At 39.5% G+C, this 21,114-nt stretch overlaps 1 protein-coding gene across 1 annotated transcript; it reads left to right on the top strand.

The window, feature by feature from the left end:
* The first annotated feature begins 462 nt into the window (after window positions 1-462).
* On the top strand, window positions 463-19,485 carry LOC117723902 (uncharacterized). Its single transcript, XM_034523485.2, has 4 exons — window positions 463-588; window positions 11,031-11,157; window positions 11,663-11,758; window positions 14,278-19,485. Exons 1-4 carry the CDS (start codon window positions 583-585, stop codon window positions 15,213-15,215), a joined length of 1,167 nt encoding a protein of 388 aa, XP_034379376.1. The 5' UTR covers window positions 463-582; the 3' UTR covers window positions 15,216-19,485.
* The last annotated feature ends 1,629 nt before the right edge of the window (window positions 19,486-21,114 follow it).

Below are 21,114 nucleotides of genomic sequence, written 5' to 3'. Positions count from 1 at the left end.
AGATACTTTAAATTCCTTTAAAATCACAACGTTCTAGCTGAAATAACTAGGAAACTTGGTAAGCATCACTGTGAGTCGACCCTTTCACAGGGTCACTAAGAATGGTTTCAAGAGGATCTTAAATTAGCTTTTGCTTCCATATTTTTAAGTAAAACAAGTCATAAAAGCTTGAATTTTCCATGCTGAAGTAAGATACTTTAAATTTTACGGCGTTCTAGCAGAAATAACCTGGAAGCCTGGTAAACATCACTGTGAAAGGGTCGACTCACAGGCTAACATCGCGTCCTGAGACCACAGAACTTTGAATGAGTCCAAATGCCAGTGGCTGCCCATCTGCAGAGAAGACTGTTCCATCCCAAAGTCACCTACACACAGCTGGTCAGGAACCCAGATGGTGAACCAATCAGTTCTGTTGGTTCCGGGGAGTTCCTCGCAGTGCCTTGTGGGAAATGTAGTCCTGACCATTGTGGCATTCTCAGAAGGTTGGCCATAGGAATCAAACTTCCGCATTTGATATTCATACTTAGCTTCTCCCCAAAGTTAGGCGACTGTCCTGTTGAGAGCTGCGTTTGGATCAATGACATGGAGGTTGGTGCAGGGAACAGCGCAATCTTGCAGATCTGAGGGACCGTGCAGGGCGCGGGAAGGAGCTTACTTGGGCTTGTTGTGAGACAGGGGAAGCTGCTGACCTGGAGGTGCTGTGCTGACCTAGGTTAGGGAAGAAGGTTGGAAACAACAGGGTGGCAAGGGCAGGCTGGGTCTGCTGCCTGCCTGTGCCTGAGATGCTGAAGGGAGCGCACTCATCTTTGCTGGGGAAATGTGCTCTCCTTAGCTGACCCCTGCTCACGTGGCTGTTGTCAGAATCTCAGGTCTTACAGAACACGTGGATGTCTAGCGCCCCCTTTACTTTATGTCCTCTCTAGTACTGAGTTTGAGCTCATAAATCCTCCTAAAGTTCCTAGTGTCCAGGGACAGAGTCTTGTTGGAGTGATTGTTGTGTGGGGTTGTTAGTTCCTTTTCCTTTGGAATGAATTCCTAGATTTATGTATGCCTCGGTTTGAATAAGAATTCTGAATGTACACTCCTGTCACCGGAATCATCACAATACATGGCGATATAGCCACAGAATAATCTTGTAACTGGTATGATCTGGTGTTTACACATTCCAAATAATTATGCATTTTGCCCATCCGCTTAAAAATCCCTAGGCAATAATACCCCAACAATTTTTAGTATGTGTTCTGTCCAAAATATGGACTCCTTTTCAGATATGAGAGATGACTTGGTGTGATGAGAGAAATGAAACACATGATCTCTGGTAGGGGCTGGAATGTCTCTGAAAGGGAAGGGAGATGGCCATCCTCTGGTCACATGATTTTCTTCAGTCTGTTCACATTATCACCAATGTCTAAATTCCCTTAAATGTACTGTGTCCCTGTATCTGGAATCCAGCTTTTATTGTTGCTCCCTGAGTATTTCTATAATGGTATCCTCATGTCTTCGTGAGGATGTAAGAAAAATTCCATGTTCTCTGGCCCACTTGGGGTTTTATGATTTTCACATAGGTTCCTGTCCATGCAAAATGCACACACAGTTCTCCTCTTAAAGGGTTAAGAGAGTTTAGTTCGGAGATTTTTGAGTGGCCATTATCTGAGAATACAGATTTTGTATTCAAAGTCTGGGCTTCAACACAAGGCAGTTTCATGGTTTTACAGAACAGAGAATGTCATTAACCAAGGAGAATTAAAATTCATTGGCATGTGTCTCATAGAGGTGTCGGATATATTGTATTCACCTAAGATACCATCTGATGAGATTTCAGCTTTTGGACTGGTCGAATCTCATGTTCTGCCAATTCTGTGGATTTGAGGTTTTAAATCTGACACAAGTTGTTTGGTCTAATATGGAGTGAGGCAAGGACTGTCCCTGAAGGGAAAACCAGTCCAAGTTAAGTCAGCTACCCCTGAACCTGCAAAATTCCAGGCTCTGCCCCTCAATGAACTTCCGCATGGGCCTTCAGTCTCTGCACATACAGACTCCTTCCGAGAGTTTTGCATTTACAGTCAGACAAGTGGTTTTGTGTGTTTGTATTTTAAGGATTTCTCCTCCACAGCCCCTCCCCCTACCTCAGGTGATCTTGTTTATATTGTCAGTCCAGTCAAACCAAGCATTAGTGACCTGGAGCCTGGCTTATGGCATTCAAGTCTACTCTCAGGGAACATCGATTCAGACCACCTTGTTCTGTTTACTAGCATTTTAATGAGTTTCTAACCATACCAAGGATAATAGACATTTCTTAGTTAACTCTGCTAATCTGTAGAAAAAATATAACAGTATATGAAATCAGAATCACATGCTGCCTCATACTTCAAAACATGTTCCTTATAGTATAGAGAGGGTACAGCAGCATGCTTATATATAATTTATGGGATATATATATATATATATATATATATATATATATATATATATTTACTTAAACAGCCTTATGACAGTAGAGTGAACTTATGCCTATTCTATGACTCATTTTTGTCATCTCTGCTTTTGGGGGAGGAGTCAGGAAACCTAGGGTTCAAAATCATCCTCTCCTTTATAGCCAACTTATTGTGAGCCTATGTGACATGAGACCTGTGCTTTACAAAGATTCTTAAAACATAGTTTTTTTTTTCCATGTGGTAATTAATTCTTCTAGTTGGTCTCAGTTCTGAGCACCAACGACTTGACAGAAAGCCATTCAATTGACATCTTCTAATTATGAAAACTTACAAATGTGCTTTAAGAAGTTCGGTTGAATGTATTTGAAATCTTAGATCCAAATTTTCACTAGCATCATTTTGTTAATGACTTGAGTTGGGGTTTCCATTTACTATGTGAAGAAGTGTTCCCCTCTTTGTCTGCCTTGACTATTCTGTATTTGCAGGGAATGTTAGTTGTCTCTGCATACTCTTCTCTCTTATTTTCTGACATGACCTCATGGTGATTTCTTCTGATTTTACATGTATCTTTTGAGAACAGCACTGAGGCTCTACAGATAGAAAATGACAACCTCATCCACCACTGTCCTTCACCATCCAGACAGTAAAGTGTCATGGTGGGATTCCTTCTTCTTCCTCAGGGAGGACTCCAGTCTCCTGTGGTGTGCAGTCCTGCCCTTTTTTCTCACAGCCTCTTTTCGTTTCATTCTAATATTACTGTGATTGATGGTGCGAATGAAGGACTCACTGACTTTAACAGACTGGCACTATTTGCCTTTTTTGGAGCCCGTATCCTGTCCTACAATACTTCCCAACTCTTCTACAAGACTCTGAGCTCCTTCTAATATTTGGCTATAGTTCCTTGCATCTTTGTCCGTCAGATGCTGGTGGGTACTACGCTCCTGTCAGCAAGACTAACAGAGTATTATTATGTTAGGCATTGGTTCTTGCCCATAAAAAGGGTCTCAGGTGGGAGGTAATTAGGGGTTTTCCTTTCCCTCAGTCTCTGCTCCTTTTTTTCCTGCACTTCTTGTAGGCAGGACAAATTTTGGGTCTAACGTTTTGTCCACTGATCAGTGTCCTTATCTCTCCAATGGGGGTCCTGCCTGACTACAGGAGGAAGCCACTTTAGGCCCCATATTCTCCACTGCTGGGATCTCAGCTAGAGTGACCCTCATAGACTCCTTGAAGCCTCTTGCATCCCTGCTCTCAGACTTGTCCCAGAGATCCCCCTTCCCCTGCCCACCATAGAATTCCATTCAGTCTACTGGCCCTGTCTCCCAGGCTCTCCCTACACCTTATCCCCCATCACCCATGCCCCTTCCTAACCCCTTCCCCACCCACCTCCTTCCCTCTGTCCACTCCTCATGACTATTTTATTTCCCTTCTGAGTGAGATCCAACCATCCTCCCTTGAACCCTGCTTGTTATTTACCTTCTTTCAGTCTCTGGTTCATAGCTTAGTTACCCTGTACTTTATGGCTAATATTCAGTTATGAGTGAGTACATGCTATGCATGTCATTTAGGACCTGGGTTACCTCACTCAGGATGATGTTTTCTAGTTCCATCCATTTCCTTGCAAATTTTATGGTGGTTTTTTTTTAAACAGCCACATAGTACTCCATTCATCTGTTTTGGTGTATCTGGATTGTTTGCAGTTTCTGACTATTGTGAATTAGTCTGCTATGAACAAGTTGAGCAAGTGTCCTTGCGGTGTGGTGGAAGATCTTTTGGGTATATGCCCAGGAATGGTATAGCTGGGTCTTGAGGTAGAACTATTCCCAATTATCTGAGAAAGTGCCAAACTGATTTCTGTAGTGGTTGTACAAGCTGGCAATCCCACCAGCAATGGAGAAGTGTTCTCCTTGATCCAGTCCTTGCCAGCATGTGCCTTTACTTGAGTTTTTGATCGGAGTCATTCTGATAGGTGAAAGGTAAAATCTCAGAGTCACTTTGATTTGCATTTCCCTAATGACAAAATATGTTGAACCTTTTAAGTGTTACCTATGCATTCCTCTGGTTCTAGTGTTACCTAGAAATTCTTCTGTTGAGATTTCTCTGCTTAGCTCTGTACCCGATTTTTTAATTGGGTTACTCAGTTTGTTGATGTCTAACTTTCTGAGTTCTTTGTATATTTTGAATATCAGCCCTCTGGGGAATGTGGGATTGGCAATTATTTTTTTCTTATTCTGTAGGCTGCAGTTTTATCCTATTGACAGTGTCCTTTGCCTTTCAGAAGATTTTCAGTTTTATAAAGTCCCATTTATTAATTGCTGATCTTAGTGTCTGAGCTATTGGTGTTCTGTTCAGGAAGTTATCTCCTGTATGAATGTATTCAAAGGTACTGCACATATTTGTGTATCTGGTTTTCTGTTGAGGTTTTTGATTCACTTGGTCATGAGTTTTGTGCAGGGTGATAAATATGTATCTTTTTGCATTCTTCTACATGCATATATCCAGTTAGACCAGCACCATTGTTTTGAAGACACTTTTTCCCAGTGTATGGTTTGAGTTCTTTGTCAAAAATCCAGTGTCCATAGGTGTGTAGGTTTATTTCTGGCTCTTCTTTTTCATTGATTTATTGATCGGCCTGTCTGTTTCTACACCAATACCATGCAGTTTTTATTACTTTTGCTTTGTAGTATATCATGAAATCAGGGATGGTGACACATCTAGATGTTGTTTTATTGTACAGGTTTATTTTAGCTATCCAGGGATTTTTGGTTTTTCCTTTGAAGTTGAGAATGGCTCCTTCAAGGACTGTAAAGAATTGTGTTGGAATTTTGATGGGAAGTGCGTTAAATCTGTAGATTGCTTTTGGTAAGATGGCCATTTTTTACTATGTTAATCCTACTTAACCATTAGTATGGGATATCTTTTCATCTTTTGATATCTTCTTCAAATTCTTTTATTAGACATGTGAAGTTCTTGTCATACAGGTCTTTCACATTTTGGTTACAGTTATACCAAATATTTTGTATTATTTGTGGATATCATTAAGGTGGTTGTCTCCCTGGGAATCATTCCCAATTTCCTATTTCTTCCTCAGTGCATATTTTCTGTGTATAAAAAAAGAGATACTGATTTTTCTTTTAAATCAATTTGAATCCAGTCAGTTTATTCAAGGTGTTTATAAACAAAATTTATAAACAAAATTTTTGTGGTCACTTATGTATATAACCATATTATCTGCACATTGCCATACGTTGACTTTTTCTTTTCCAGATTATATGCCTTTGATGTCCTTTAGTTTTATTATTGCTCTGGGTAGAACTTCAAGTACTATCTTGAAGAGCTATGGAGAGAGTGGACAGCCTTGTTTCTGATTTTAATGGAATTGCTTTAAATTTCTTTCCATTTATTTGATGTTGTCTATTGGCTTACTGTGTATTGCTTTTATTACATTCATGTATGTGCTCTGTATCCCTAATTTCTCTAAGACATATATCAGGAAGTTTTGGATTTTTTTTTAAATGTTTTTTCAGAATCTAAGCAGATTGTCATGTCATTTTTGGTTTTCTCAGTTTATTTATATGTTGTATTAAGTTGATGGATTGTTGTATATTGAACCTCCCCTGCATTCTTGGGATGAAGTCTAAAGACTACTTGATCATGGTAGATGTTGTTTCAAATGTGTTCTTGGATTTGGTTTTTGGGTATTTTAGTGAGTATTTTTGCATCAATGTTCATAAGGAGAAGTGGCCTGAATTTCTCTTTCTTCATAGAGTCTTTCTGTGGTTTAAGTATCATGGTGACCACTGCTGGGTTTGCCCAGATTGGCTGCAGGCAGGCTGGTAGGGAGCTGGGGTAAGCCTTCCAAGGTTCCTCTTAAAATCCATATATATCCATCTGACCACAGAATTTATTTTAGCTGAAAAAATTTTTATTACAATTACAACCTCCCCATTCTTTTGAATCCATTTAGGTTGTTAATTTCTTCCTCATTAATGTTTTTTATTTATGTGTAAAACATAAATAGGAATGAAAATGAAATCACAAGAAAACTCTCGGCCCTATTGAAGACAATTCTGCAGGTGAGGATTACAGCTTTAATTGCATGAAACTATGAGAAAGACCATGGAGAAATGATTTAGTGATACATTGAAGAAATTTGGGAAAAACAAAAAACAAATGTAAATCAAATCCCGCCAATGGCAAATAATTTTAAAAAGTATGAGAAGAGAAATAATTGAAACAAACTCATAGAAAAAGATTCAAATGATCAACATCTTCACATCAGGTTCATTAAGAAGATAAACAAGATTGAGGGACACTCGATCCAGCTATCCAACAGATACAGGACCCAAATGATCAGATCCAGAAATAAACGGGGAGATATTACAACAGGTATCAAAATTTTGAGAGTATCATAAAGGAATATTTTGAAAACCTGTCCGGTTTAATTGGAAAATCTAAGAGACAAAATTCATATCTCCTTCTTGTAGACAATATAGCGATGGATTCATTTCTTGATCCAGTCCCCCAGCATGTGTCTTGTGAATGGAGGACTGTGGGCATTACTTGTTCTTGTTCTGATATGTGAGTGTTAATTGTCGGTATGTTCCTCATTTTCAGTGTTGTTTGTGTTCTCAGTGGCCCCTTGTGGTTTTGTAATTTTGGCTTACAATTCCTTTCCACAGTTGTTTTCAATATTCTCATCTCTCTCTTTAGAGTACAATGGTTCGTTCTTTCTTTCTTTCTTTCTTTCTTTCTTTCTTTCTTTCTTTCTTTCTTATATTTGGTTGGTAAAATACAAGTTTTTAAATACTCTTTATTTTGTAGATGATTTTTTCCATCTCTTTCAACTACTGCAGATAGTTGTGTGGTGTGCAGTATCTTAAGTTGGATGTCAATGTCTTTTAGGAGTTGGGATGCATTACTCCAGGCTTTTCTGTTTTTTTTTTTTTTTTTTTTAACAGCAATTCCATATAGGAATTGGCTGTTATCCTAATAAATGTGTTCTTTGAATGGAGATTTCAGTACGCCATGAGTTTTAATTTTCTGATCTTGTCCAATTAGTGTTAGGTGTGTTTTTTTTTTATATGATTATGGGTGTATCTTTCCTTACTTTAGGGAACCAGTATTTTATGTGCTTCTTGAAGATCATATTTATGCCATTGCCTGGGCCTTTTTCTCCCTCATCTATGCCTATAATTTGAAGGTTTGGTCTTTTCACAGTGTCTAACATTTCTTGTGTGTTTCCTTCCCCCAGCTATTTTTTCTTCATTTATGTCATAGAATTAGCTTCTTTTTTCTAGATGGTCTACTTTATTCATAAGTACTTAGATGCTATCTTCAGCTGCTTTGTTCTAGTGTAATTTTTTCTTTTACATTTTCTGTTAGGATTATTGGGCTACATGTTGGATCACTGCTGCTAGAGTCCTGCTCAGGGTTTCTTTTTATTGAATTGCAGTTTCAAATCCTGGAACGTTTCGTCATTTCCATTATTCTGAAGTTTTTAGTTTCTTAGGCATCACAGAAGTATTTATTCTCCTTATGATCATTGTCTTTAATGGCACTGAGATGCTTCTTCATGCCTTTCTGAAATGCTTTGTGGTCTTTGATGAAGCTTATGATTGTCTTCTAAGGTCTGTGTCCCAGTGCTCATCTAAGCAACATGTATTGGCAAATGCTTCTGTCTTGTGTGATGGTGGTTACAAGCCAGCATCCTCTTTTCTATTGCTTATTTTGATATGCAATCTGACCATGTGGTTTTCAGGAGAAAAAATGCAGGCATGACAGAGCAGTCATTCTACATGCAGCAAACTTACATGTTGTTTTGTTTGTTTTGTGTGTCTGAGTTCATATCAGTTTTCTTTATTCTTTCCAGTTATAAAAGAACTTCATAGTCTTTTAACCCAAATGCATTATTTGTCTTTATATTCTCCTTTTGTGTGTGTGTGTGTGGTTTTGGGGTCATGTCAATGAGGTTGGATATGAACTTCTTTAATTTAAATGAACCTTAATTAAATAATTAAATTATAAAAGTAAAATAATGGGGGAATTGTGGTACACATGGTTAATTTGGGAAACTATTAAATGGCATCAAAGGATGCATATGGTCATTTTTGACAATGTGGACGATGTTAGATTTGGGAGCACAGTCCGAGGAGAAGAAGAGCAGGAAAGAGTCTGGGAACAACAGATGAGACTGTTTATTAGTACACAGAGAGGGGCACCAACTCTCCTTGAAGTATGGGATGGGGGATTGAATGAGGAGAGAAACCTGGCTTGCATCTTTTAGAGCAACAGGTGAGGGGCTTAGGAATGAGGAAGTTGATGTTCTAAAGGAGTGCCTTACAGGTCTGCAGTCTCCCCTTCCTGGTGTTGTCTGGTTAGGCAAAACAGATTACCTTGAGACACAGGAAATCCCTAAAAACATCCCTCCCTGGATTGTAGGAAACAAGGAAGGGTAAGTAAGGTCAGCTGTATTCACATAGGAATCCTGTTTTTAAAAGTAAGACTCTATCAGATGGGAGAAGACATCATAATTTCAGGCATAAAAAAACAAGTGCAACATATTGTGTGACGGAGCTTCTTGTGCTGTAAGACTGACTGGCCTACATCAGCAACATTTCTGGCTGAGATCACTAGAACTGCTCCACTCTGCTTGGTGGAAAGCAGAACAGCTCTGAGGTGAAGGTGACGTTGCCAACTTAGCCCCTCTTTCAATAAACAAATGTCTGAAGGATTAACCTGTGTCTACTTTGGAAAACAGTCTGATCGATCAAGGAGAGTCTTCAGGAGAGAAATATGGACTTGTGCCTCATTCCCGAGTCCCTCATTCTTCCCCTATAAATGGTTGTTGCAGCCTTTTTCCTCCACTGTTATTATACTCCTTACTTTCCTATGAGCATGAGAATGTCTTTCAGTGTGTGAGACAATAAATGCACAGCTGTCTGTCAAGCATGAGACTCCTGTCTCTTCTGTCTTCTGGACCTTTATGCTGCCTCAGAAATCTAACCCAGTCAGTCACACATTGAATCTAAAGGATTGTGAGTCGAGTGAGAGATGTAATTTTTATCCTATTGTCCAGTAATCTCATGAAGAGGAAACTTGCAGGAATGTTGATCAACACTTATTTTTCTTCATTTACATAAGATGCAGGAATCTTAGTGTACTGATGCTGCCCTGAATTCAAGGGATTTGAGATCTCAAATGGCAAAGTGTGGAATGGGTGGATCAGGGAAGGAAAACAAAGAAAAAACTTAGAGAAGACAAAAGCAATAGCTGGGAACAGGATGTCTTGTATAAACAGTTGACACAAAGGCAAGCAAGTTATGAAGTACAGCATGCAGTATTATATGGGTAGATATAAAATGGCCAAATTCCCCAGAGACCTACACAATGTTGGCAGTGAGAGCACAGGATACTTGCCTTAGGGCAGATGAGAACCTCAGTCCCAGGAGAAGTGTTGGATTCCACTGTGCTGTGGAAGTGTAAGTCCAGTAAACCCTTTCCTCGCCAATCTGATTTTTGGTCATGGAGTTTCATGGCAGGAATAGAAGCTCTAACTAAGGCATATGTGTGTTTGTATTTTGTTATCATTCATGTCTAAGAGATTTTCTCATCCTCTCTAACTGGAGTTATGGACAGTTGTGAGTGGCCATGAGGCCTCTAGGAATCAAACCCCATGTCCTTTGAAAGAGTACCCAGTGCTCTTAACTACTGAGTCATCTGTCTAGTTTTAACACAGTTTTTAGTTGCCCTCGTTCTGCATTTAATGGCTCTTAAAAGCATTATACTATAGGAGTTTCTAGGACCTGCTGTAATTGACTTCACTTAGAGATGAGTGCTGTGTTGCAAACAGTACCACATCAGGAGTATTTTAGAATTCTTCCTTACCTGTATCAGAAGTGCTTCCTGCTCTCCTGTCACTTGGGTCACCTTTAGATTTATATGCAGAAGCACATGATACCTCTTTGTATTTATGTTATTACTGATGGTTATAGTTAGCATAATGTGTGAGTTAATTGTGCTTATGTCTATCCCAGTATAGTTTCTGAATAGATGAGACTCAGACTATGATTCATTTATTTGGCATTTGTTCAATTACTATGGGATTACTGCTAGTCAATTCTTCTAAAGCTAGACTAGCTACTTCCCCATCAATGCTCCCCAAATTCTTGCTGTTTTTGTCTTTCCTGTATTATCTGTGCTTCATCACTCTGTCTGGGGCAGGGGTGGGCATTTCACTTGGGCATTGCTGCTGATCCATCATGACTACTAGAGACCTGTCCTCACATCTTTCCTTCCCCTCACTATTTCTTCTTCTACTTGTTGTGGACCTTACTTGCAAATCTCAGTTCAGTCATCGAAGCCCTGCCTACCTCTATCCTCCTAATAATTGGCTGTTGCTAGTTTTATTTAACCAATATTTTGAATTGGAGAGCCAGTTTTACACAAAAGTTGCTGGTGAACTCATGGGGAATTCACTTGTCTTGGGGCAGCCAGATGTTGGGGTACAGAATTTAGCACTTGAATAAATGGAAGCAGCACACCGACCCCAAACAATAATGTCAGATGTTTACTCTTTTTTTTTTATTTTTTTTTCAGGATATGCTGTCATTCTGGGATGTGGTCATTTATTTCTCTGCAGAGGAGTGGGAATTACTGGGTCCTGCTCAGTGGAAACTGTACAGGGATGTGACATTGGAGAATTACAACAACCTTGTGTTCCTGGGTGAGGATACCTTCCATGATGAAATTTTAATTAATTGTAAGCAGGAAAGTAGCGAGTTCTCCATTCATCAATGAGGTTCATAGGGCTACTTTTAAGGAAATTTTAAATGATTCATGTAGCTTTGAAGTATTTCTTCTTCTGTTCATGCTACTCCCCTTAAATGTATCATTTGTACGAGAATATAAGTGGTACACCATAAAGAGAAGGCCACAGACTTCAGTTGTAAAATTCTTGTAACCAAGGGGTGTGAGGCTCAGGCCCTGCAATTTCCAAGTTCCTCCTCAGCATTCTGATGTGGCCATCAGAAAACACATAAGAACTGGTCCTCTAAAACAAAACAAAAAACAAAAAAACAAAGAAACAAACAAACCAACAAACCAACAAAAAACTGGTCCTTTATACTCCTTTATTGTATCTCCTCATTCCTGACACACACAAAGCTGGAAGGGATCTATTATTGTCCAAGAGATCACACTGACAGTCTGTCTTCTTTTCCTATAAACAGGTCTTGCTTCCTCTAAGCCATACCTGGTCACATTTCTGGAGCAAAGACAAGAACCTTCAGATGTGAAGACAGGAGCGGCCATCACTAAGTATTCAGGTGTGTCAGGAGGAGGGTGTCAGCGAACAGAGTGGGAAACTCTAAGATCTAACATAAATCCATTGAGACACAACGTTCTGCTCTAAATCATCTTATTTAAATAAAATTATTTTTTTAATTATTCACTTTACATCAAGCTCGCTGCCCCACTCCTGGTCACCCTTCTCACCGTTCTTCCTTTGTCTGCCATCCTCTTCTGTTCTGAGTGGGTGGGCACCTTCCTGGGTAATCCCCAACTTCCATCTTGGCACTTCCCCACCCCCTTTTTTTCCTCTTCCTCCTCTTCTTCTCCTTCTTCTTCTTCTCCTTCTCCTTCTCCTTCTCCGTCTTCTTCTTCTTCTTCTTCTTCTTCTTCTTCTTCTTCTTCTTCTTCTTCTTCTTCTTCTTCTTCTTCTTCTTCTTCTTCTTTTTTTTTTTTTTCAAGACAGGATTTCTCTGTATAGCCCTGGCTGTCCTGAAAGTCACTCTCTACACCAGGCTGGCCTCAAACTCAGAAATCTGCCTGCCTCTGCCTCCCAAGTGCTGGGATTAAAAGCATTCGCCACCACTGCCCAGCCTTTTCTTTCTTTTTTTTTTTTTACACCCCCCCCCCCCCAATCTTGGCACTTCAAGACTCTGCAATCCTAGGTGCTTTATCTCCCACTGAGTCCAGTCATGTAGGCCCAGCTAGTAGACTATATTCCATATCCAGGCAACAGCTGTTGGGATAGCCTGTTTTCCAGTTGCTCAGGACCCACATAATGATCAAGCTGCACCTCTGCTGCACATGAGGGAGGAGGACTAGGTCTAGCCTGTGTATGTTTTTTGTTTGGTGGTTTAGACTCTGGGAGCCCCAAGGGTATAGTTGACTCTCGTCTTCCTGGGAATTCCTATCCCCTCAGAATCTGCCATATTTCTTCCTATTCTCTTGTCAGAGTCCCCAAGCTCCATGCACTGTTTGGTTCTGGGTGTCTGTTCCTGTCTGAGTCAGCTGCTTGGTGGAGCCTATTAGAAGACATCATGCTCCTGTCACCTTTAAAACTCTAATTTTCTGTGTTTATCTGTCAAAGGAGGACATGATCCAACAGTTAGGATGCTTTGAGTCCCCTTAGCTTTGCTCTCTTCTACCATGAGATTAGCCTGGGTTTCCCATGACTGACAAAGCTCTGTCATTTCTGTGTGATCTTTAACTTGGGTATGTATTTTTTATGAGATAAATGTACATTTATATTTAAAAGTGATGAGTCATCTCGGCTAGGTCCCAAATGGATGAGACAGGGACTGTAAGACTTCTTTGATAAGCTTTTCAACACAGTTACTGGGACGTTAATAATGAGTCTAATCCTCTAAGGTAATCTGGCTAGCTCCCAGAAATAGTCCCCATGATCCTTGCATTTTAGTGCTGGTCTGGCTCTTTGAGCCTCACATGTTTTCATGATGTGTCTCTGGATCCCTTTCTTATAATGAATCCCCCCCCCCCCCCCCTTCTATCTTGCTGTCTCATTCTCTCTGCCTCCCTCTCTCTCTCCCTCTCTTTCTCCCTCTCCCCTTTTCTCTCTCTGCTTCTTTTTTCTTTTTACTTTCTTCTTCCTCTTCCCTTTTCCCTGCCCCTGCTTCCCCCGCCTTTGCCCCTGCCTTCCCTGCCCTTGCCTCCCCTGCCTCCCCTTCCCCTCCCGCCTCCCTGCACCCTTGCTCATTCTACTTCTTCCTCATTGGAATGGCAGAAGTCCAGCATATTCTCTCTTCAGCACGGCCATTGGCTGATGAGATTTTATCAAGAAGTTAGTGCATACATGGGGAACAATATTTACCCAAACTTAAGAAGGGAGAATCTTAGATTAAGCAATGCAGTGCCATGTCTGGATTGTACAAACATATAGGGCAGAGAAATCAGCATTAGAATAATACATGGATAATATTTATACAATGTACAAAACCATTATGCCTGAAGATATGCATAAAACATTTTGTTTAGAATTTTTATTTAATGTTGTTAAGGAAAGTCTTCCTAAGTCACCTAACTTTCATGACTTCCAAAATTAAAGTCTATACTTAGACTCTCTCTCTCTCTCTCTCTCTCTCTCTCTCTCTCTCCATACATACATATATATATATATATATATATATATATATATATATATATATATTTCAGGTGTTTTCCAACTTAGACTACTTTATACTTTGTTTTTAACTAATAAAATTTCTGTATTTGTTTAAGGGGCTGATTTTTATTATATAAAGCCATTATCGGTTTTCTCATTTGATATTATCCTTTCCTTACATGATTGATTTTCATTATTCCTTGTTTCCTTCTTCTATATTATCATGGTCTTCTTACTTCAGTGAAAGTCCACATGATTTTCACTTATTCTGTGCTTTAAATTAGACTGCATTGAATACAGGCATAGAGATTTGAATGTAGCTTATCATTTATATAGACAAATGCAAGTATGAGTACATTTATTTTTTTTTTAAAGTAATCAGTGTAAATATACAGAATTTTGCTCCTTTTCATTCAATTCTCAACCCTTACTCACCAGGGGAAAAATGTTATACCAGCAAAGAATATGAGGAAGTTTTTGAGCGGGAAAAACTATTTCAAAATCACTACAGATATCATTTAAGAGTGAAAGCCTACAAGTGTGAAGTATGTGGCAAGTCCTTCCATTTTCCATCACGTCTCTCTAAACACAACAGAATTCATAAAGGAGAAAAACCCTACAAATGTGATGTATGTGGCAATGCCTTCCATTATTCTTCAAGCCTTTCCAAGCATATAAAAATTCATACAGGAGAGAAACCATACAAGTGTGAAGAATGTGGCAAGTCCTTCCATTTTCCATCATTACTTTCGAAACACAAGATAACTCATACAGGAGAGAAACCGTACATGTGTGACATGTGTGGCAAGGCCTTCCATACTCCATCTTTATGTTCTATACACAAGAGAATTCATACAAGAGAGAAACTCTACAAGTGTGAAGTATGTGGCAAGGCCTTCGATTTTCCTTCAAAACTTTCCATCCATAAGAAAATTCATACAGGAGAGAAACCTTATAAGTGTGACATATGTGGCAAGGCCTTCTATTATCCATCAAGACTTTCCAATCATAAGAAAATTCATACAGGAGAGAAACCATACCAATGTGTAGAATGTGGAAAGGCCTTCTGTTTTTCATCATCACTATCTAAACACAGGAGAATTCACACAGGAGAGAAACCATACAAGTGTAAAGAATGTGGGAAGGCTTTCCACTCTCTGTCATCACTTTCTAAACACAAGAGAATTCATACTGGAGAAAAACCCTACAAGTGTGAAGTATGTGGCAAGGCCTTTCATTATCCATCATTACTTTCTAAACACAGGACAATCCATACAGGACAGGAACCCTACAAGTGTGAAGTATGTGGCAAGGTCTTCAATTATCCAGCAAAGCTTTACAAACATAAGAGCATTCACACAGGAGTGAAACCCTAAAATTGTGATCTATTTATCAGTGAATTCCTTTAGAACTTTCCAGATTTTTTTTTCTACTCATTTGATAACTCATTCTGGAGAGAAACAATACAAAAGTGAGGAATGTGGCAAACCTTCCTCTACAAAGTCATAACTATATCTATACAAGTGAACTCAAACTGTAGACCATATTTACAAATGAAAATAATATGTCAAAATACTCATATAATTCATTCTGGAGAGAAACCTTACAAATGTAAAAACTGTGGCAAATACTTTTGAAGTCTTATAGCATGGTCTGAACACAGAATAATTTCAATTGGAGATTGTCAATACACGGGAAGAATGTGGCAAACACTATTATTACCAGTCTTCCGGTCTTAAGCAACATCTAAGAATTCATCTATGAGAGAAAGTAGACAAGTGTGAAGAATGTGCTAAGGTCTTTTGGACTCACTGAAAATTTGGGAAAACCCTCATAATTCATACTAGACTGAAATGCCACTAATGAGAAAAATATTGCAAACCATTTAATAAGCCTTCTTATATTTTTCAAAACAAGATAGTTCAAACTGGTGAGAAATAGTACAAATGTTAAATGTTCATAAAATCTTAACACTTCTTCAGACCCTAAAAAGTTATTAAAAGCTTTATGACCAGCTGCTTTAAATTTCTGTTGTTTTAACATTCTCACCACGTCTTGTGGTTGGAATAACAATTGCCTTAAGGGCTCTGGAAAAGGATTAATAAGTGTGGCCTCATTGGAGTAAGCGTGTCACTGGGGGTCGTATTTGAGGTTTCAAAAACTCAGACCCAGTGTCTCCCTCTTCATTACATACTATGAGTCAATATGTACAATTTTCAACTACTTCTCCAGTGCCATGTCTGCATTCCACCATGCTTCTTAGCTAGCTCCCAAACAATAATAATGGACAACCCTCTGAAACTGTAAACAAGTTCCACTTAAATGCTTTCTTTTTTAGGAGTTGTCCTTGTTTGGTGTCTCTTCGTAGCAATAGAACACTGAGTAAGAAATCATGGCAGATGATGACTTTGAACTATGATCCAAACTAAAGCCTTCAAGTTGCTCTTGTGTGCATACTGTATCACTGCCATGAGAACACTTACTAAATCTCCATGCCAAATGCAAGTTTCAATGTAGCATTTAATACATATGAGTCACATACTTTCTCCCTTTTCCCACTATCTCTCTCCCTTTTGCCCCCTTCCTCAAAAAGTGTTTCCTCTCCTCTTATATACCTACACACACACACACAAATACACACACACACACACACACACCACACACATACACACACACACACACACACACACACACACACACAATTGTTCCATGTATTTTTAAAGACTAACACATTTTTCCCAGGGTGTACTACACTCAGCCCACCCCAACCCCCATGCCTGCTTCCCTTTTTTTGTACTAGAATTTGCTTCAGGAAGTGGGCCACACTACCAGTCCCCACCAGAGACCCTTGATTCTACAGATAAAAGACACACATACACAGTTTGTTACTTTTACAACTTGCCTTTTAGGCACAATTGCTGGGTGCAGATATCTCTCGCCTGGAAAAGCATGTCCTCACCAATGTATTATCTCCATCTCTCCATTCTTCAGTAGCTAGTCCCCCCTAGCCCCTGCCAAACATTCTTGGCCACTCGCCTGTAGCAGAGGCAACAGGACTCAGCTCCCCCACCCAAGCCCTGAGACCTCACATGGTTGCAGCATTCTTCATCCCCTTAAAGCATGGCAGAAAAGACTACTCTCCTTCTTGCCATTTGACTTTTCCTCCCACGACATGAAGGCCCTGCTAGTACTTTCTGCCCAGTAATTCGCCCTCAGTTTCCTTTACTGACAAATCAAGAACCAATTGGGGAATAGGACTTTAACATCAGAACCTTTCCTTACACACACCCACATGAACAAACACAGATGTAATATCAGTATAACCTTTTGTATTATGAATGTTTTTCTTTTGCAAAATGTGGATACCATACATGTGATTTCTGTGTATATTTATTTGTGATATTAGTCACTTCTTTGTATTTTCAATGTTAAATTACTCCATTTGAAATAGATTTTTTTTTCTGCAGGGTGAGCATTTCATTTTCCACAATTGGACATTCATATTTGTCAGTACTATTTGTTGAAAAGGCTGTTTTCCAATTATGGTTTTGATGTCAAGGTCAAAAACCCCATATCCTTTGATTTAATGATTTATCTTTGGTTGCTAACCTTAATGTACATTGGCCTATACCCTGGGACTTTTTAACCTAACAGATGACACATATTGGCCTGAAAAATAGGCTCATACAATAAACAGAAGGGAACTTAATTGAAGTTAAATATAGGAAAGTATATTTATTCAATTTATGTACAGAGAAAGGTGATATATATGTATATATGTCCACAGAGATATTCATCTCCATAAAAAGGAAGACTAAATGAAAATTACATTAAACTTTTTTACAATAGAGAAATTAACTGAAATTGAGGAATAAATAAATCCAGGCCTCTGATTCAATGTATAAAAGACCAAGGTATGGATAACAAGAGAGAGAGAGAGAGAGAGAGAGAGAGAGAGAGAGAGAGAGAGAGAGAGAGAGAGAAGATTGCATGTGTACTCCCACCCAGGAGTTATCTTTGGATTGTCTAATGAAACACACACACACACACAGACATTAGCTTATTTTTAAATGCTTTGGCCTCCTCAAAATCTGGGCACCCCCAATCTTTCCCCTGTTACCCCAGTCCCAATCTGGGAAGTGGCCAGTGGCCACTTACCTGAAATCTCACATGGCTGGTTGGCTTTATCTCCTGCCGCTTCTGTTTCTCATCCTTCCTCCCCAAGTCCTGGCAATCCTCTGCCTTCTCCCCCATGTGTTAGCCTGCACAACTCTAAAGTCTCACCCTGTGCTCAACCATTGGCCATTGACCATTGGCATTTTTATTGATCAATCAAAGACCAAACAGGGACAAGGACCTTTAGCATTTGCACATGAAGATACCTGCTTGAATCAGAACATTAGAACCAATCTCCAATATGGCAGTACCATGGATGACCACCAAACTTAAGTAAAAATGAAGTCAGCCAGAGCATAAAGGGCTACAGAGCACAGAGTTAGAGCATTGAACCAAGTTCTTTGGAGAATCCCAGATGTTGGAGACTTTGAACTTTGATTTTAAATGTTGTTGAGACTGTGATAGACTATGGGGACTTTTGAAGTTGAACTAAATGAATTCTGCATGATGTTATGGATATTTAAGCCTATGGGGGGGGGGCAGGGACTGGAATGTTTTGAAGTTTGTGAAGGTTTTTCTCACATAAACTTACATGTTTGAATGCTAGGCCCATACAGAGTTCCACTAGTAAGAAGTGCAGCCTTATTGGAGTTGGTGTGTAATTTTAAGGAAGTGTGTCACTGTGGAGGCAGGCTTCTAGGTCATATATGTAAGCTCAAGTCCCACCACATCTCCCCATGTGGGAGACAGGTTCATTCTGGCTGCCTTTGGATCAAGATGTAGAAATCTCAGCTCCTTCTAAAGCACCATATCTGCATGCACACTGCCATGCTTCCCACCATGATGATAATGGACTAAACAAAGAGCTGGAAACCGTAAGCCAGCCAAAATGAAATGTTTGCTTTTGTAAGATTTGCCTTGGTCATGGTGTTTCTTCACAGCAATAAAACCTTAATGAAAACATCCAGGTTTGCAAAGCCCCTTGTCCCCTGACAGGTATATCTTCCCTTTTCTAGCATCTGAAAACTCCCTGAGTGCAACTTACAATTAACCAGACAGATTGCCAAACTGAGAGTGTGCTTGTACTTGCTGACTTGATGGAAGGTATCATAATCTGGGTAGTGGGAACCGTGACTAAGAAGGACCTTTATCAGATAAGCCTTTAGACAAGTCAGCGAAGTAGTACAAAGATTAGTGATTATTTGCGGAGACCTCAGACCATTATTGGGTTTTACATCGCTGGGAAAGTGAACCTTGCTTGTTTAGCAAGGAAACTGAGATAGCCCCTGATGAGCTGGAGGAAGGGGTAGAGCCTGAAAGAGGTCCAAGTGCTCTATCAGAACAAGAAAGAAGCCAAAGAGTCTTGAAGTTAAAAGAAACATGGTTTTGTTTTCCCAAGGACATCATTTCCAAGATGCTTTTATTGTAAAAGAAAAATAAGCCTGATTACAACAGAATGTGTCTCTTATTTACAGACATCTGTTATCCAACAAATCTGAGATGGCTGTTTTGATTTCGAAGCTGTATCATGTTTTTCTTTGTTCTGTTTTTTGAGCTAGGATGCTCTCAGAATCCCATATGCATGAACATTCATGTAACTTTTTTCTAGGGAGTACCCCAGGGATATCTGCATGCAAAGCACATGAAGATGCATTCAAAACAAGATAAAAGTAACCACCACAGAGGTGTGAGGATAGGCAAAAGACACATGCTCAGTAACGTAAGGAGAAAACTTTCCCATATACACCAATGGGTGGTACAATCATTCCTTTTTGTGGGGAGGAGTAAGGGAAGTATGTGGATGTATTATAAAGGCATAGCGTGAAGTTCAGTGATCCACTCTTTATAAAGTCACCGTTTGTTATATAATCTGCTCACACAGCTCAGTATGTCTTCCAAGAAGGTATGGAACTATCTGCACATCCCATGTGCCTTCCTGTGAGGGATGTAGTAATGATGGGATCTGGAATGTGTCTGGGGAATTGGTGCAGGCTCAGCATGATAGACATAGGGGCTCTTAAGAACTGCACTGGAAAGGGCTTTATTTCAGTGGACTTTTGCTTATCACCGGTGAAAGGACCTATCTTTTAAAAATGGCAACTGGCAGAGGTTCAATCATTTGTGTTATATTTAAACAGTGAAAAAGCAGTATTCCTTTCAAATATCATTCTTTTTTTTTTTCGAAACGTGAAACCTTGGTTTTACTTCTTCTTCTCGTGATTGTTCTTGTTCCAGACAGGGTTCCTCTGTGCAGCACCGTTACTCTTAAAATTCGCTCTGTAAACTGCTGTCCTCCAACTAAGAGATGCAGCTCTCTCTGACCCCTGTCCAGTGGAAATGAGTGGATGTCCCACCATGAGCAGTGTAAAATTTTAACTGTACATTTAATTTTACTAGAAATGTGTGTGTGTGTGTGTGTGTGTGTGTGTGTGTACCTGTCTTTTCTACAACAGATGCCTGATAATGTGGAAAGAAGGTATCTGATCCTCTAGAACTACTGCTGTATGTGCTGTGAGCCACCATGTGCCTGTAGAAGACAGACTCATCTTCTGAAAAATGTCAGTTACTCTCAAATACTGAACGATTTTTTAGCCTGTAAGCATAGATTTCAAAGTGATTTTGCCAAACATGGCACCTACCAGAGATTATTTCAAAGAGAGAAAATTAAATAGTTAAGATATATTTAAAAAATGATAGTAGGTAATGAACTTAAAACCGTGAACATGGTCTAAACAAATATATTAGGCCTGAGAATCTGTCTCCAGTTAGACTTTTCTGTAAGTATGCCTGGGCCCCTAATATTCTGCTGAATGAGGTTCCTCTTTGAACCAGTATGTTCAGGTAGTAGATAGTAGCTGTACAACACCATGGCAGCTCCTCCCACCTACTGAATTAGGCAGTCACAATGCCAAGAACTGGAGACTACAGAAGAGTTGTGAATGAATGCTGCATCCTCAAGGATTAGCACATCTCATAAGAATGACTACCATCTTAGGTAGGTGTGCACTTAGCAGACACAAACATACATGTAAGTAGTACAACCAATTTAAGCTCGTTCTGACTGGCTTACAAATAAACACAACTCAGATAGGGTTATTTCATTTGGCTTTGACAATTACTGGGGGCAACCCCTAATCTACTTACTGTCCTGGCTACCTT

This window comes from Arvicanthis niloticus, chromosome 19 (genome assembly GCF_011762505.2).
Source record: "Arvicanthis niloticus isolate mArvNil1 chromosome 19, mArvNil1.pat.X, whole genome shotgun sequence".
Taxonomy (NCBI): Eukaryota; Metazoa; Chordata; class Mammalia; order Rodentia; family Muridae; genus Arvicanthis; species Arvicanthis niloticus.
Note: the sequence above shows the minus strand (reverse complement) of the source record. Positions and strands in the feature narration are given on the sequence as shown.

Excerpts from the sequence above, each read along its gene's own strand:
- LOC117723902 (XM_034523485.2), top strand. Across the intron at positions 11,158-11,662 it reads CAACAACCTTGTGTTCCTGG|GTCTTGCTTCCTCTAAGCCA; the intron begins GTGAGGATACCT and ends TCCTATAAACAG. Across the intron at positions 11,759-14,277 it reads GGCCATCACTAAGTATTCAG|GGGAAAAATGTTATACCAGC; the intron begins GTGTGTCAGGAG and ends CTTACTCACCAG.